The 17,758-nt window shown below is 39.1% G+C and overlaps 2 protein-coding genes and 1 non-coding gene across 17 annotated transcripts; 1 reads left to right on the top strand and 2 right to left on the bottom strand.

Annotated features, from left to right (window-relative positions):
* On the top strand, positions 1 to 7,203 carry LOC147564523 (DEAD-box ATP-dependent RNA helicase 45-like). 15 transcript variants are annotated; one of them, XR_015227576.1, is made up of 6 exons: positions 1 to 1,255; positions 2,217 to 3,257; positions 3,425 to 6,057; positions 6,178 to 6,238; positions 6,347 to 6,406; positions 6,509 to 7,203. XR_015227576.1 is itself a non-coding variant. In XM_086647598.1 (3 exons), the coding sequence occupies exons 2-3, from the start codon at positions 2,242 to 2,244 to the stop codon at positions 5,976 to 5,978; spliced, it is 3,570 nt and encodes a 1,189-aa protein (XP_086503724.1). In that variant the 5' UTR covers positions 1 to 1,255; positions 2,217 to 2,241; the 3' UTR covers positions 5,979 to 6,259. The 15 variants fall into 15 exon arrangements, 2 of the variants coding, with proteins under 2 accessions (XP_086503724.1, XP_086503744.1); XR_015227577.1 differs by having other exon boundaries at positions 6,347 to 6,409; XR_015227582.1 differs by having other exon boundaries at positions 6,178 to 6,247.
* A 1,075-nt stretch (positions 7,204 to 8,278) lies between these two features.
* Positions 8,279 to 8,349, bottom strand: TRNAK-UUU (transfer RNA lysine (anticodon UUU)). Its single transcript has one exon. It is a non-coding gene; the product is annotated as a tRNA-Lys (tRNA).
* A 5,220-nt stretch (positions 8,350 to 13,569) lies between these two features.
* On the bottom strand, positions 13,570 to 17,233 carry LOC147564521 (rop guanine nucleotide exchange factor 7-like). The gene is made up of 7 exons (XM_086647559.1): positions 16,387 to 17,233; positions 16,175 to 16,291; positions 15,931 to 16,085; positions 15,191 to 15,265; positions 14,806 to 15,096; positions 14,355 to 14,714; positions 13,570 to 14,268 (listed from the first exon to the last, which is right to left on the bottom strand). Exons 1-7 carry the CDS (start codon positions 16,685 to 16,687, stop codon positions 13,906 to 13,908), a joined length of 1,662 nt encoding a protein of 553 aa, XP_086503685.1. The 5' UTR covers positions 16,688 to 17,233; the 3' UTR covers positions 13,570 to 13,905.
* Positions 17,234 to 17,758: the final 525 nt, after the last annotated feature.

Here is a 17,758-nt window from a genome sequence, read left to right as displayed (position 1 = left end):
AGAGTACTCTTACCAACTCCATTAATGATGAATTTCCCATTTTCTAAGGTTAGTTCTCTTCTGGGTGGGTGGTTTTGTTTTCTTATTATATTGAATTGGGTACTTGAAAGATAGAAAAATTATTAAGATTTTTGGAATTGTGGGTTTTCTTTGATCTGGTTAAAGATTAAGCTATGTCGGAAATTCACATAGACAAACAACATAATGGCACCTATGAAGTAAAATTGAGATTGGGTGAACTTGAGATTTAACTGCTAGATGAAGTAAAATTGAGATTGGGTTAAAGAATGGAACCTATGATTACTATGATGAAGATGATAGTTGGACTCAATTTACTACTACTACTATTACTAGATGATGATATTTGGTGAAGAAGAAGAAGAACTCAAGTGGGAAAACAGAGGATACTGAAAATTGCAGAGTACCAACCTTAGTGAGAAGAAGAATCCACCATTAGAGCTTGACAAGTCTGAAAATTGAACTACTTAAGTACTTAACTAGGGTTTCACATCCTCATATATGAATTAATACCACATGTTCATGTTTTAAACTAGGGTTTCACGTCCTTATTCTGAATTAAAACCAATTAATATTCTAACTGTTCGATTTAGGGTTTCAGTTTATTTGGGATTTGGGAAGATTACCAAAAAAATTCTCAGGAGTGAACTTACCAAGGTGATAGTTGAAGAGGAGATTTACCGTCGGTTGTCGTCGGTGATTGAAGAGGAGAGTTGTCGTCGGTGATAGTCTTACCTCTGAAACTCCCACCTTTCAAACTCGTTTTTTGCTGGGTGAGATGGAGAAGAAAGAGTGGGTTATTTGCGCCCCCCGTTTTTGTTCGAAGACACCCAATTTTTTAATTTCAGAAAGGTGGGGGCTTGTTTAACCGACGGCCATTTTAGTCACTCAACATTACTAACCGCGTGGTGCCGTTAAATCTAACGGAAAATTCCAAAAAGGTGGGGTTTGAGTAATTATAAATAAAAGGTGGGGGTTTCAGTAATTGTCCCTCGATTTTGTAATTCATTGAAGTAATGCTGGTAGTCCAGTAATTTCGTATGTGTTTGTTTGAGGTCTCTCTAGGGAAAGTAGCAGATGAAGTGAGAGAAGCTGTGGGGAAGAAATTAGAAGGAATTTTTAGGGTTCCATTGAAGAAAAGGGTTGTAGAAAATTTCTCTCTATCGCATTCTCGTCGATTCTCCGTCCTGTATCGTTTCTCCTGTCCGGCCACGACTATACCTAAATCGGGAGTAATGTATTAACATTTCTTTCTAGTTCCTTCTTCTTCTCGGTTCTTCTTATAGATTAAGACATCGATTAAATTAGGGTAAAAAGAATCATTTAAATCGTTGTCATTGTGGATGTTTAGCGTTATTAGTCTCTCCATTTGTATTGTTATTGTTCTTTGCGAACTGTATTCATTGTTTACCATGTAAACCTGTTAAGATTTATGCTCGCAAAAACTGTTCGATGAAATTACTGAACGAAAGATTCAAAGATTAGGGAAGGTATTTGGGAGATCACTCTGTGTACTTTTTCACTAAGAATTTGAATACTTGCATAAAATTTGCCCTATTCTTTGCATTCTAAGCTGTACCTTTGATCCACACCTATGACATGAATGATCCATCGTGTGTACGAGACCATGGAATTGAAATGCACAACTTCCGCATTCTTATCTAATATGTTCTTATCTTTTTAAGTTTTTGGAATCATCCATCATGAAATTTTAATATAGTAGTGTAACAAAAATTTACAATAATTACTAAAAAGTTGTGTCTAGCGAGTACATACATGTGGAAGTACAAGTTTGCTGATAAAAACTTTAGTCTAGTCATATATGATTCGAAATCCTGGCTTCACCCCTGTATAGAACTAATAGGTCACTTTGCCAAATTATGTACCTCTTTGCACTGATGCTTTCTGCTAGTCGTTAGGCGAAGTTATATCATTAGGAGCAGATAAACTAACATGACGCTGGCAAAACTATATATCTATTATGCAGCCACCCTGCCCTGCTACACACCCAGTTCATGCTTTATTCCCAATTTGAGGCTATTTTCCGTACCTAACATAGCTCACTAGATATTCATTTCGAGATAGGTCGGCTATCCTTTGGAGATATATTATTGTTCTGTACTTCTGTCTGTAGATTGCTTCAGATTCTTCAAGATTGCTTTGCATCTAACTTCAATCTCTTTTTATTTTGCTTGCAGTTTTATTGTGTGAAGTAAGAGTGCAATGACTGAAGAGAATAAAAATAAATCCAAGGTTCGATCAGATAGGAAGGAAGAGACGAGGAGGGGAGGACGAGAAAGAGAGAAAGATAGAGATAAGGATAGAAGCGGAGAGCGACGCACGGACAAGGATAAGGCTCGGGATCCTGGTGATTCTCAAAAGAAAGACAGGGAAAGAGAGTCTCGACGCTCAGAAAGAGAGAGAAGTGTCGAAGAAAAACAAAGGGAGAAACATAGAGATAGAGATTCTAAACACAAGGATAGAGAGAAGGACCACACACGAAGTCGGGATGAGGATAGGAACAGGTTGAAAGAGAAGCCTAAAGACCGTGATACGGAGAGAGATCGTGAAGATAGAGAAAGTGAAAAAGAAAAAGAAAAAGAAAGGATGGATAAGGAGAGAGAAAGGGAAAGAGAGAGGGAAAGGGAAAGAGAAAAAGAGAAGGAACGAGCACGAGAGAGAGAAGAAAGAGAAAGGGAGAGAATCAGGGAAAAGGAAAGAGAAAAAGAGAAAGAACGAGCACGAGAGAGAGAAGAAAGAGAAAGGGAGAGAATCAGGGAAAAAGAGAAGCGTAGAGAACCGGAAAGAGATGACGATAGAGATGCTGAAGGTTTGAAGGACCATGACAGAAAGCGGCGACGGAGAGAAGATACTTACAGGGAGAGAGAACGGGATCGAGAGAGGGGCAGGTCTGATAGGCACAGGGACGACAATGATGACTCAAGAAGGACAAAGACTGAGGAAGTTCTTGAAACCAAAGAAAATCGATCAAGAGAAGAAGACTTGGAGGAAGAGCAAAGGAAACTTGACGAAGAAATGGATAAGAGGAGGAGGAGAGTTCAGGAGTGGCAGGAATTAAAAAGAAAGAAAGAAGAATCCGAAAGAGAAAAGCAGGGGGAAGAAACACATGATGAACTCAAGTCTGGTAAGAATTGGACTTTAGAAGGAGAGTCTGATGATGAAGAAGGTGGAGATATAATGCTGGAAGACTCTAAGGATGTTCCTGCGGCAGCCATCAGGTACTATACTTTTCCTTTTGGATATCTTGATTTTTCTTACCTCTTAGGTTTTTGGCAGTGTTTCAACTCTTTTTGTGATGTTTTCATTTCTTTAGTTCTTTTAGCGCTTGCACTTGTAACGCTTTGTTAATTATTTTTCTTCTGCTTTCTGTGATCTGATCTTATAGGTCAGTGGATGTTAAACATGGCGAGGAAAAAGAAGGTTTGGGGAGTGCGATCGAAGGAGGAGATGAAATGATGATAGATTCTAAGGATGAGACTGCTGCACCTGTTACAGATGGTGTGCAAGATGCAAACGAAGAGGAAATTGACCCGCTGGATGCTTTCATGAATTCCATGGTATTACCAGAAGTTGAGAAACTAAACAATGGGGATAGTTCTCTGAAGTCTATTGATAAAAAATCTGATTTGAAGAATCTGAACCAGAAAGATAGTCTAGTTAATCGTGATCAGATAAGGAAGGTTGGGAACAAATCTATGGGAAGAATCATTCAGGGCGAGGATTCTGATTCTGATTATAGTGATCTCGGAGATGATGATAATGCTACAGTAGAAGATGAGGACGATGATGAGTTTATAAAAAGGGTGAAGAAGACGAAAGTGGAGAAACTTTCGTTGGTTGACCACTCAAAGATACATTATCCTCCTTTTAGGAAGAATTTCTATATTGAAGTAAAAGAGATATTAAGGATGACAACTGAAGAGGTTATAACTTACAGAAAAGAACTTGAATTGAAGTTGCACGGGAAGGACGTGCCGAAACCGATCAAGACATGGATCCAAACTGGTTTGACAAGTAAAATCCTGGATACCATTAAAAAACTTGGTTATGAAAAGCCTATGCCAATTCAAGCTCAGGCACTACCTATAATCATGAGCGGTCGAGATTGCATAGGTGTAGCCAAAACAGGGTCAGGTAAAACTCTTGCTTTTGTTTTGCCAATGTTGAGGCATATTAAAGATCAGCCACCAGTGGTTCCTGGAGACGGACCGATTGGGCTTATAATGGCTCCTACTAGAGAACTTGTCCAGCAGATCCACAGTGATATCAGGAGGTTTGCGAGGGTGATGGGTGTTAACTCTGTTCCTGTTTACGGAGGCTCTGGGGTTGCACAACAAATCAGTGAACTGAAACGTGGTGCCGAGATAGTGGTGTGTACTCCAGGTAGGATGATAGATATACTTTGTACAAGTAGTGGAAAAATTACAAATCTCCGCAGAGTTACTTATCTAGTTATGGATGAAGCTGATAGAATGTTTGACATGGGTTTCGAACCCCAGATTACTCGCATTGTTCAAAATACAAGACCTGATCGACAAACGGTGCTTTTCTCTGCAACTTTTCCCCGTCAGGTTGAAATACTGGCGCGTAAAGTACTGACGAAGCCTGTCGAGATACAAATTGGAGGGAGAAGTGTTGTTAACAAGGATATAAGCCAGTTGGTTGAGATGAGACCAGAGAACGAAAGGTTCTTAAGGTTGTTAGAGCTGCTCGGAGAATGGTACGAGAAAGGAAAGATTTTGATTTTTGTTCACTCTCAGGAGAAGTGTGATTCTTTGTTTAAGGACTTGCTGAAGGCTGGTTACCCTTGCCTCTCACTTCATGGAGCAAAGGATCAGACAGACCGTGAGTCCACCATTTCCGATTTCAAGAGCAATGTCTGTAATCTATTGGTAGCGACAAGTATCGCTGCTAGGGGCTTAGATGTGAAGGAGCTTGAATTAGTGATCAACTATGATGTCCCCAATCACTATGAAGACTATGTCCACCGTGTTGGTAGGACAGGTCGAGCAGGTCGAAAAGGCTGTGCAATCACATTCATCTCAGAGGAAGATGATAGATATGCTCCAGATCTTGTGAAGGCCTTGGAATTATCTGAGCAAGCTGTTCCGGAAGATCTAAAGGCTCTTGCTGATGGATTCGCGGCAAAAGTGAATCAGGGAGTCGAACGTGCCCATGGGACTGGTTATGGTGGAAGTGGTTTTAAGTTCAACGAAGAGGAAGATGAAATGAGAAATGCTGCAAAGAAAGCTCAAGCAAGAGAATATGGGTTTGAGGAAGACAAATCAGATTCAGAGGATGAGGATGAAGGGATACGCAAGGCAGGGGGAACTGATCTCTCACAGCAGGCCGCCCTTGCACATGTTGCTGCCCTAGCGGCGGTATCCAAGGCTTCAGTGACTGCCCCTGTTGTATCAGCACCAGGCCAGTTTCTACCCAATGGGGGGATGCCATCTGTAGCTCTCCCAAGTGTTTTGGGTGGTATGCCCTTAATACCAGGTACATCTACAGTACTGCCAGGGGCTACCCTCTCAGTCGCTCCCAACGACGGGGCAGCTCGGGCTGCAGCACTGGCAGCTGCCATGAACTTGCAGCACAACCTAGCAAAGATACAAGCTGATGCCATGCCTGAACACTACGAAGCAGAGTTCGAGATTAACGATTTCCCTCAGAATGCTCGCTGGAAGGTGACCCACAAAGAAACATTAGGTCCGATCTCTGAATGGACTGGGGCTGCAATTACTACAAGGGGGCAATATTATCCACCAGGAAAGATTGCAGGGCCTGGAGAGAGGAAGCTGTACCTGTTCATTGAGGGACCAACAGAAACATCAGTGAAGAAAGCAAAAACAGAGGTGAAACGTGTTTTGGAGGACATCACGAAGCAGGCGTTGTCACTCCCTGGTGCGTCCCAACCAGGGAAGTACTCTGTTCTTTGAATTGGGAGGAGAAAATGGTTGAAAGAGATGAACAATCTAAACATTTGTCTCGAGCAGCAATTTTATTCCTTTGCTATAGGTAGGTTTCGTTCTAGAGAACATTGGATATATATAGTGTTATATCTTTCATAATTTCCAAATTGTAGCTTATTTGATATGCCTTCATGTGTCAAGTTTTCTTTTTCTTCCTTCTGGACAGCTTGGGAAGTTCATATTACAGGCAGGAGTGACATCTTAGTCGACCTTACAGTAACTTCGTTGTTAGTGAAGTATAGTTTTTTTTTTGTTTGGGCTCTCTTTCTTATTGTTGTTCTAATTTGGGTTCTTTTTATCTATTCTTGAGAATTCATTATTACGACTTGTGACAGATTGAAGCTCTCAGAGATATTGGTGTGACTGAATTGGTTTTGGCCATTAACTATCAAATGGTGGTAAAATGGAGGGCCCTCCTCTTACATCCCCAATTTAGATGTCGTTGAAGCTAATCTGATTTTGTTCATCTTGTTGAACATTCATGTATGATGTTGCAGGTTATGTTGAACTTCTTAAAGGATTTTGAGTCAAAGCTCGGGATTAAGATCGTTTGCTCGCAAGAAACTGAGCCTCTCGCGACAGCAGGGCCTCTAGCTCCAGCAAGGGACAAGTTGATTGAGGGTTCTAGGTGAGCCATTTTTTGTCCACAACAGCGATGTCATTAGCGACTACGCACTTAGAGGAATGATCTACTACGTACTTTTCCATCTCAATTTTTGGTTATTCGCCTCATTCCTCATCATGTCTGGAGCCGGTGCATCTTACCTATTTGGAATCTACTCAAAAGGCATCAAAATATCACTTGGGTATGATCAAGAAACTCTGAAGTCTCAACTTAGTTTCTTCAAATACTCTGATGCTGTTGGAATTCTCTGTAGTCTTGCTGAAATAACTCCGTCTTGGTTTATCTTCTCGCCGGAGCCACCATGGATTTCCTCGGGTCCTTCATGGTTTCGCTATCAGTTTCAGGCCATATTCAAAAACCCAAGCTCTTCCAAATGTTTATGTACTACGTACATTGCCATTGGTGCTAATTCTCAAAATTTTGCTATTACTGGTCCATTAGTCACCGGTGTTAAAAATACGAGTGGTCTTATAAAAGGATTTACAGGATTAACTATGAAGTGGAGCTATAATGACTCAACTTTACTTCACTGTTTTTGGTAATGATTCTAAATCTTTTATTCTTCTTGTTGGTTGGCTTCTTGCTGTTATTTCAACCTCTTCGTTTATAATCGTTAAATAACTGAACGAGCGAATGATCTTCTTGAAGTATTTGGTCATATCAACGTTTTAGCTCTATTTGTAATGGTCATAACCATAACTCAAAAACAAAAAACTTCTCTCATGTAGGTTGTGTTATTACTGCAAGTCTTCTTGATCTTTCTTCTATTAGTTGTTGCCATTAATGAAGGGCTTCATCTTTGGAATCAAAAGAAAATACTCATAATTCTTCGACGATTACCCAAGTTTGAGATCAAGTGATAAATTCTCAATTGCCCACTACCCAAGTTGTAAAAGAAGATCAAGAAATCAAATTTCTACCTAATGTTTCTTGCTTTACGGGTATTTTAAAAGCATTGATATGTTAATGATTTTCATTGCTACTTTTAATGGACTTGGTACTGGGATCGATAATTTAGTGGGGTTAAACATCAGGCAGATCTCTCTCTCTTCAGTGTTGATTGTGCTGGTGTAGACAATGGTTCGGGGCTAACAGTGTCAGATCGGAACGACCTTTCTGGTTGCCACGTTTGCCTGTCATGAGCAAGGAGGATGAAAGCTTTGTCGTAGACAATGGTTCGGGACTAACAATGTCAGATCGAAACCTTTCCAGTGGCCACTTTTACCTGTCAAGCAAGCAGGACGAAAGCTTCGCCGTACGTGGCCTGAATGGCCATGTTGAAGGGATTGGGTCTTTCCAAAAAAAAACCCAGACCTTTCCACAAATATAACATCGACCGTTTCGGGGCAGGCCATTCGTCACGGAGATGGGCGTTCCCGCATGCCAAGCCTTGCCCTTCCTTGCCTATCCTTCTTGCTGCCTTGCCTTACATTACAATGAATCCCTTCTGAACCTCAAGTCTAGAGATCAATAAAAAATAGAAATGCTGGTTTTTGTGGTGGCTCGTTTGCTTCTTTCTCCATCTCCCTGTAGTTCCATTGTCAATGTGATGTTGTTTGCCGTTTCCACCTTCTCTCTCTTTCTCTGATTGAGCAAGAAAAAGATCAAAACAAAGAAAAAGTAAGAAAAAACATATAGACCTCGCCGTCTGTGGGAATCGAACCCACGACCACACGGTTAAAAGCCGTGCGCTCTACCAGCTGAGCTAACGGCTGGTTGTTTTCATTAGGCAATTCACTTTAAATATCATTAAATATTCCTAACACTAAAGGGCATCAGCATATAGAATGAGAAAAAGAAAAAGGTAAATGAGAGAAGAATTTTTACAAAAATAGCAAAGAATATAACCCTAGTATAGGAATTTTTAGAGCCCTCTTCTAGTGTTGTTTGCACCTCTCTTAAAATAGACTCTTCCCACTTTTTTTTGTTCTGAAAATCCTCACATCGGGATCGGGGGCTCCGTAGAAACAATCAATCATCCGAAACCTCATTTTCTTGTGGTGCACTTGCACAACGCAGATTACTAACTGGTGGGTTCTAGTCCTAGTCTGGCGCACAAATTGATGCATGGATTGCTAAGCCTCAAAGGTTCAATTTTCATGTATATACTATTTTAGGATTACTGAGATAAATAGTAGTCTCTACCCTTTAACTTTATAGGCTGAGTACGGCTGTTTGGGTTTCATAAACAAATACTCGTCCACAAATGCAATAATATGGATACCAAGACAATGTCTCTGTACCTTTTCTGAACTACGCATACAAACGCTGAAGCCTACATTGTAACACGCGCATCTTTGTGTGATGATTCCATTTTAAGTATCACCGACTTGGCGATATGAAACCTAATTGTTACTACTAAGAGCATCTCCAATGCAATACTCAATCTTAGAAACTCTCAGTGCCACATATGATTTTTAGAGTTTTTTCTTAAAAAGTCTCTCCAATGCAACACACTATTTGGATCTCTAAGATGATGTGTCGAGGGTGGAATAGAGATATCTCAAGAGGACACTCTAGAAATAGAGTGTCCTCTTGAGATATCTTTAATTGTCCAACTCATCAATATTTGATTTTCAACCAATAGAAATCGAGTCTTCTATATTTTCTAAATAACTAATTATTGATTTACAAAAATAACTATGTCACATAAGTAAATAAGACTAGTTTAGAGTTTTGCATTGGAGACACGAAAAAATTGAGGATCTCTATTGTCGCCACCTATGAGTGAGAATCTCAATTGAAACTTGACACATAGGATGAATAGAGATTTTTTTAAGTTTTGCATTGGAGATGCTCTAAAGAAAGGAAATGGATGAAATTATCCCTTACTCAATAGATATGTCTTTAGGAAAGGATAGATGTGTGTTGGCCAAACATAACCTGTTGTTTTAGAGTTTAAAATTGGGGAGATTAGGAGAACCTAAACAAGTAACAGACAAGAGAGGTATCTAAGCATGTGATGCTCTTAATTGCTAGTTTGATGGTCTAATACTTGATTAAAAATAACTCAAATCCATCATCCAAAGTAAAGACATAATTTCAATTATCGATGTCATTTATTTTTTTTGTTAATGAATCGATGTCATTTAAGGAATGGAAACTACTTGTCCTCCGTCCGCAATGAATATAATTAAACATTTGATTGTAAAATTTTTCACGTACTTATTTATATTATTAATAAAAAAAACACATAAGACGACAAAAACTAAATTGGAGTAAGGTGATGTAACAGGTGTATATCGTACTTGATTTAATAATTTATGTGTAGAAAGTCTTCTTAAGCAATGCGGGACTAAGTGTCTTTCTGATGAAACTTTCGTTTCTATCGTGTATGGTTAGAGGGTACTAGTCTATGATATGAAGTAGTAGCGGTGCTATCTGGCGAGAGGTCCTGGCCGAGCTTGGCACAACCAAGTCAAAACCGCCCATGGAACACCAACATGGACGTCACCTCCGCGATCGGGCCAAACTCAGGGCCAAAAAATTGGGCCAAGTAGCATATTGCATAAAGTAAAGAATGACAGTAGATGATCAGCTAGGGCCCTAGGGAGTAGGGGCTGTGGACAGCTAAACAGATTGACTTCCAAACTAGTATTATAAATTCACAAACACTCAGATCATGTCCCCTACAAAGTTGTAACTCCTTCTGCAACTTTCTTTATTCTAATGTTTTTCACGTGTGCCTACTCTCTTCCCTCCCCCAGTCAATACAAATCTACCTTCCAACAATGGGGAACCTTCCATTGAACTCCCCCATCCCTTCCCAAGACAACTCCTATATCTATATATATATATATAGACCAACCTTCATATCCCAATCTCTAAACTTCACAAACATTTTATTTTGATAACTTATCAGAGTCTGAGATGGCCAAGTTCTTTCTAGTTTCTTCGATTTTGACTCAACTTCTTGTTGTTCTAGCTATGACTAAGTACCAAAATGCTGAGACTTTGTCAAGTTCTTGTGGTTTATCTTGTAAGGGTAATTCTGTTTCAGGACCAGTCTTGAGTTTATCTACCCCGCCACCATCAACGGCATTGAGTTCTTCTAGTACTGACAAAATGATAAGAGGTTCTAAAGTAGACATAACTCCTCTCATCAATGTGGATCATGGAAATGAGGGTGGAGCTACTACTGGTGCAGAAGTTGCAGTGAAGAGTAATGATTTAATTGCAGAAGCTCCAAAAATGGTTTTGGATGGAAGAAAGATGGGTCTTCACCACCATAATCATAAAAACGATAAGTCGGTGGCGGCAGGTGGAGTCATACTGGGGGGACTTGCTACCACATTCCTCATTTCCGTGGGTTGTTACATCCGGGCTACCAGAAAGAAAACTAATAGTCCTGAAACAACAAAAACGACAACGGCAGAGGAGATTCAAAAATAAAACTAAAAACACGTCACGTTTTAAAATAGACTAGCTTGTAATTAAACATATATTGTAACAAAGAACCTTCTTCTCAATGTTAAGGACCTTCTTCTTTACTCAGGCACATAGTTTGGAAACGTTAATATGCACTGCCAGAATTATGAGAGCATAACTTACTCTTGCTAAGCAAATCGTATGGGCTTTAGGAATACGCCTTCGTCCGTGACAAATTTAGGTAGGGGCCAAATGAGAAGCTTCCAATCTTTGAAATGGAGGGGAGGGTAAGGATTAAGGAACGCGTATTGTATATCGAGCACCTAATATAGACCATCACTTCCAAAACATAAAAATAAGATGTAATACCTCATTGAAATGGAGCTTACATTATAAGTGAGCTACCTTTTTCAAGTGATACACATCTCTCCTCATTATTTTCGACGTCCTATAAGGGAAGCAACAAACTTGATAAAACCCAACAAATTCATTAAGATACAAAACTCTGTTTCTTCATAAGATTAGAAGAAAGTACAAAGGACCATGCTTAATTATGCGAGATGCCTCATTCCAACTAGTAAAATAAAAACGATATTAGGGGGATTAGCACTTATTGCTTGCAAAAGTAACTTTTCATTTGAAATGAACTTCGTTCCTCGTTTCCCATTACTATAAGAATGATTTATCAATCATCTTGTGCTCCATGTTTCAGTTTCCATTTTTCTCTTTCGTGGTAACAGTTAACTACTGACTTGTGAGATGCTGAAATCATGGTTGCTGTTGAAACCAACATAACTGATCCAGATAATCTGTCAAGACCTTCTTGACTCTAAAGCATAGACATATTTCAATTATCAATGTCATTTAAGGAGTGGAAACTACTTGTCGTGCGTCCGCAATGGATTTAATCAAACATTTGATTGTTAAATATTATACGTACTAATTTATATTATTAATTAAAAAACACACAAGACGACAAAAGCGAAAAGGGAAATATAGAGTAAGGTGATGTAACAGGTGTATATTGTACTTGATTTAATAAGCTATACGTACTAATTTTTTTGAAACTTTCGTTTCTATCATAAGGTTAGAGGGATACTCTATGATATGAAGTAGCAACAATGCTGTTTCGCAAGAGATCTCGGCCAGAGCTTGGCACGACCAAGTCAAAACCGCACATGGAACACCAACATAGACATGTCACCTCATCGATTGGGCCAAACGAATTGGGCCAAGTAGCATTTTCCATAAAGATATAAAGTAAAGAATGACAGTAGATGAGCTAGGGTTGTGGACAGCTAAACAGATTGACTTCCAGAATCCAGACTAGTATTATAAATTCACAAACACTCAGATCATGTCCCCTACAATGTTGTTAACTCCTGCAACTTTCTTTAGTCTAATGTTTTCACGTGTGCCTACTCTCTTCCCTCCCCTAGTCAATACAAATCTACTCTCTTACATCACAAAACAATGCATAAACTATCACCTACCTTCCAACAATGGGGAACCTTCCATTGAACTCCCCCCACCCCTTCCCAAGACAACTCCTATATATATATATATATATATATATAGACCAACCTTCATATCCCAATCTCTAAACTTCACAAACATTTTATTTTGATAACTTTCAGAGTCTGAGATGGCCAAGTTCTTTCTAGTTTCTTCGATTTTGACTCAACTTCTTGTTGTTCTAGCTATGGCTAAGTACCAAAATGCTGAGACTTTGCCAAGTTCTTGTGGTTTATCTTGTAAGCATTATTCTGTTCCGGAACCTTCGGCATTGAGTTCTTCTAGTACTGACGAAACGATAAGAGGTTCTAAAGCAGATATAACTCCTCTCACCAATGGAGATCATGGAAATGAGGGTGGAGCTACTACTGGTGCAGAAGTTGCAGTGAAGAGTAATGGTTTAATTGCAGACGCTCCAAAAATGGTTTTGGATGGAAGGAAGATGGGTCGTCACCACCATAATCATAAAAACAATAAGTCCGTGGCGGCAGGTGGAGTCATACTGGGGGGACTTGCTACCACATTCCTTGTTTCCGTTGGTTGTTACATCCGGGCTACCAGAAAGAAAAGTAATAGTCCTGAAACACCAAAAACGACAACGACGGAGGAGGTTCAAAAATAAAACTAAAAACACCCCACGTTTTTCAAATAGACTAGCTTGTAATTAAACAAATATTGTAACAAAGGACCTTCTTCTTAATGTTAAGGACCTTCTTTACTCAGACAGATCGTTTAAAAACTTTTATATGCACTGCCATAATAAGGAGAGCATAACTTACTCTTGCTAAGCAAATCGTATGGGCTTCAGGAATACGCGACAAATTTAGGTAGAGCCCAAGTGAGAAGCTTCCAATCTTTGAAATGGGGGGAGGGGTAAGGAACGCGTATTTTATATATCAAGCACTGTCACATAGACGATCACTTCCAAAACATAAAAATAAGATGTAATACCTCATCGGAATGGAGCTTACATTATAAGTGAGCTACCTTTTTCAAGTTAAACACACATGTCCTCATTATTTTGACTTCCTACAAGGAAAGCTCACAAACTTGATAAAACCCAACAAATTCATTAAGATACAACATCTGTTTCTTCACAAGATAAGAAGAAAGTACAAAGACCGTGCTTAATTATGCGAGACGCCTCATTGCAACTAGTAAAATAAAACAATATTAGGGGGGATTAGCACTTATCGCTTGCAAAGTAACTTCTCAATTGAAATGGACTTCGTTCCTCGTTTCCCTCTACTATAAGAATGACTAGTCAGTCATCTTGTGCTCCAAGTTTTTGTTTTTATGTTCTCTTTCGTGGTAACAGTTAACTACTGACTTGTGAGATGCTGAATTTGTGGTTGCTGTTGTAACCAACATAATTGATCCAGTGTATTATTTGGTTTTAGTTTCAACACCAAGATAATCTGTCAAGACCTTCTTCACTCCAAACCCACGAACATGGTGTGTCTTGTTCCCATTCGAGACTCCTCTTTTTGCAGGACTAGCTGTCGGGGCTGGTGAGAAGTTTGGAGTTGTAAAAGCGGTAGCATAAGGAGTGCCTGAGACAGGCACAGATGAGTATGAAAGTGAAACCCTCTTGTGAGCAATCACACTTATTGCCGGAACTATTGGCAGCTGATCCGAATGCTTGGTACAATCATCTACATACAACAAATCATCAATTCGTGCAACAATATTGAACGACAGGCTTTCTAGAACTCTTGAGTAGCTCTCTAGAATGGATTTCCCAACATCCTGCAAGAGACCAATTTCATATATTCAATGAAGAAAAAGCTTGTGGATTTGAACTTCAACTACAAAAGAGGGTTTTGGGATGGAACCTTATTAAATTGGATCTTGCTCATATCCAGGGTTGTTTGTGATAGACCGGGGAACCGCTGCTTCAAGCAGAGCAAGAGGCTTTCAGCTCTATCTCCAAGCATTTCCCTCCTATCTGCATCAACCATCATGTCCTTGATAATCATCCCCCATGATGATTTTGGAGTGAAGTGGTTTGTGTTGGTTGCAAGTTTGATATTCGTTCTCCGTCGCCACACATAAATCGAGGATTCAACGCGGTTAGCAATCTCTAAGGCCTCGTGTTCAGAGGATAGATCAAGGCAATCGAGAAGGCATTCGGGAGAGAACTTATCTGACGTGATATAACGGTATATAACATCCCCTAAGCTGGTCCTTCCATTCTAATACAAATCAAATCAAACACGTCGATATTGAGGTTTTGATATTCTTCAAGATATATAGTGGAGTATTTATTTTATGAGATTCTTATACCTTTGGCAAAGCTTCCAAGTATGATTCAGGCACTTCCATTTCGGCTAAAGCAGTGTCGTTAATAGCCATGGCAGCTTTAAGGATTTGGTTGGTGCACTCGCGTTTGTGCTCTAATTGCTTCCTTGAATTTTCCTGGAGACCACCAGCTGGGACACAAGGTGCAGGCAGCCACCACTTCTCTTCTTGACGCTGCATAAGTCTACGGGAAGAAATTGAACCATCAGCATGTGGAGTTGAGATTCCTTTGTCGACATACCAAAACTCCGTATTGCTAAAACTATCTAGTATCTCCTGTTTGCGTGAAAAGAATTTGTAACCACTCAGATACATAGCTTGCTAAAGAAAAAAATTATAGCAAATAACTATACTAGAAGGTGAATCTTACAAGAAGCATGTTGTCCAGTTTACGTAGAGCTGGTAGATTGGTATAAATGTCGGACCTCGGTCTACAAGTCATGACCTGATACAATTCGAGGTGTAAGTACTAACCCGTAATGACGAAGAACAAGCAAACCAAGAAAGGCTATAATGGAAGTAAACAATCACACAAACACAAAAGATTACGTGGTTCGGTTTATGAGACCTACTTTACAGCGAACAATGGCACGATAATTTTCACTATGAATGAATAACACGATTAAAGAGATTACTTAAAGGTTTTAGTATGTGTAACCCACTAAAACTCTAGCACTCAACCGCCTATAACTCTCTCCCTAAAACCGACTTCAGCATACCACTTTACATTGATAGCAACCCCTTAAAAATTAGACAAACATAAGTAAATGGATCGGGCTAAAATTGAAACGCTTTTTTGGGTTGCAAACCGGGTTGGTCATCGACTAATAATCAAGACACTTTCGACATAACCAGTGGTTGTTTAGTACTCCAATATAAAGGAGATATGGTGCTTATAATTGTTTGGGTCTAATTGTTTGAATGGGGCTTATATACGTGAGACAATTAGTTGAGAACAGGCTTAGGAAGTATAAAATCCCGAATCAGACCGCATTTTGGTATAACTCGAATTCTTCAAAACATCGAGAAAAATGTAAAGAAATTGAAAACGATTAAAAAAATTGAAAATGGTATCTAGCTAATTAGATAACTAGAAGAAGAGTTAGATACCTCGAGTTTGGTTCCATCAGGAAATGTTTGCCAAGAGGGTATAAATTCGACAATGTGGTCACTAACACAAAGCAGCAATTCCATTTCTCTTCGCCACATTGATTTTTTCGCTTGTGGTACGGGCTCTAATCTCCAAAGCTGCCCAAAGAGGGTGGCTGATTTTGGATAAAAAAATAAAAAATTAGAAACAGAAAAACAAGTGTTGGAAGCAAATAAAAATTTAACCTACATTATTAAAGCATACCGCATAAATTTGTAATGGCATTGGAAATAGCTAAGGCAGGACAAACCCCTTTCCCACAACCAGACATATCTTCCCCAAGCAACAATTTGGAGAATCTCTCCTTCATCATCTCATACTCTACACCAAAAGAAGATAGAAGAAAAAAAATTCACATAAGAGATTGTTTTTCAGCGGAAAGTAAAAGAAACAACAGAAAGAAGAGCACAACATACCAGAAATCTTAGACCTTTGTTTCTCAAGTTTTATGTCAATGTTAGAGTTGGGTTTATCTTCTTCATCTCCTCTTCCATTTCGAATAGATACAATTGAGTGATTTGGGGTATCAGACTTGGAAAAATGTGAAACAATCGTCTTTGGAGGAGAAGATGACTCTTCAGAACTTGTACTACTACTACTACTAGTAGTGCTGTTAGTGTGACAATTCTCTTCATTCACAGTGGAAGTGGAAGTTCTGGATAAGCTCGAAGAACTACTCGTCCGACAACACTCCCCTTCTTTAACCAAATTCCCCATCCCCAAACAGAGGAAAATACAAATCAGAACAAGCTTCCAAGATTTTTTTTTTTACCAAAAACAGCTTCCACTAGATTTGAGAACCAAAAAGAGAAAATGGGGGTGAAAGGTAGTAGTAGTAATGTTGTTTTTCAGTGAATTGAACTCTAAAGTGATGAATTAGTAATGGAAGAAAGGGCCTAAGATCCTGTTTTGTTGGGGAGGGAACTCCATTTCCAAAGGAGGGTAGATTTCATTTTTGTGGGTTTTTTGGAGGTTAAAAGATGATGAGGGGTTTGGAATTGATTAATTGATGGGTCTTGATGATGAATACTACTACTGGTAGGAGGAGCTTCCTCTAAGCAAACACGATATCTCTCTGATGACATAAATGATCTATCTCTTAGAGAGAGAGAGAGAGCCTATTTCCGTTGAGTTGTTCTTTCTGATTTGAAAGTTTAAGATTTCTAACGGACAACTCTCTTTCTGTCTGTGTCAGTCTTTTTTCGTTTGAATTTTCAATACAGAAACAGTGACTGTCTGTTTGTGTAACAAACAATATTCGGCAGGTCCGTTTGAATTAATAATACTAAAGGGGAGTCGTATTTGGGACGGATGACCTTACTTTCACAAGTATCTTTGCAAACTAATGTCTCACTTCACAAAGTAAGGTCATTTTCTAATGGGTCTACAGGTATATAAGGCCCAAAATAATGTTCAAAAAGAGTTTAGAGTCCAATCTTTCAATAAAATAGGTTTTTAATCCTTTTACTACTTCGGACATAATAACCCTTATTAAATACAAAAGATTTTCGTCCATATCCCCTTTAGATTTTCCGCTACTTTTTTAATTGTTGTCGGATCGAGTTTGATACGCCTTATTTTTAGCATGATTTTGGACATTTATTGGGAATAACGGATTTTTTCTTGTTTTAATTTACTCTCATCTTTTTAGATTTGGAAACCAAATCGATCCTCCCTCTTTCCGAACCGATTCAAATTTTTCTGGGATCAATTTGGCGTGATTTGGGGGTTAATATACATAACGTATATATCACTTTCTCTCACTTAACTTTCAGGTTTAGAAAGAGT

This window comes from Eschscholzia californica, unplaced genomic scaffold, assembly GCF_041429995.1.
Source record: "Eschscholzia californica isolate CP2 unplaced genomic scaffold, dmEscCali1.0.p SCAF_1, whole genome shotgun sequence".
Lineage (NCBI taxonomy): Eukaryota > Viridiplantae > Streptophyta > Magnoliopsida > Ranunculales > Papaveraceae > Eschscholzia > Eschscholzia californica.
The sequence above is the reverse complement of the archived record's forward strand: the minus strand, read 5'-3'. Positions and strand labels throughout refer to the sequence as shown.

What these genes read in the sequence shown, in the direction of transcription:
- LOC147564523 (XM_086647598.1), top strand. Translation starts at nt 2,242, where the DNA reads ATGACTGAAGAGAATAAAAATAAATCCAAGGTTCGATCAGATAGGAAG. An exon ending in GTTCCTGCGGCAGCCATCAG is followed by an intron (nt 3,258 to 3,424) that starts GTACTATACTTT and finishes CTGATCTTATAG; the next exon opens with GTCAGTGGATGTTAAACATG.
- LOC147564521 (XM_086647559.1), bottom strand. Translation starts at nt 16,687, where the DNA reads ATGGGGAATTTGGTTAAAGAAGGGGAGTGTTGTCGGACGAGTAGTTCT. An exon ending in ACAAAGGTCTAAGATTTCTG is followed by an intron (nt 16,292 to 16,386) that starts GTATGTTGTGCT and finishes CTTTTGGTGTAG; the next exon opens with AGTATGAGATGATGAAGGAG. An exon ending in TGCCATTACAAATTTATGCG is followed by an intron (nt 16,086 to 16,174) that starts GTATGCTTTAAT and finishes ATCCAAAATCAG; the next exon opens with CCACCCTCTTTGGGCAGCTT.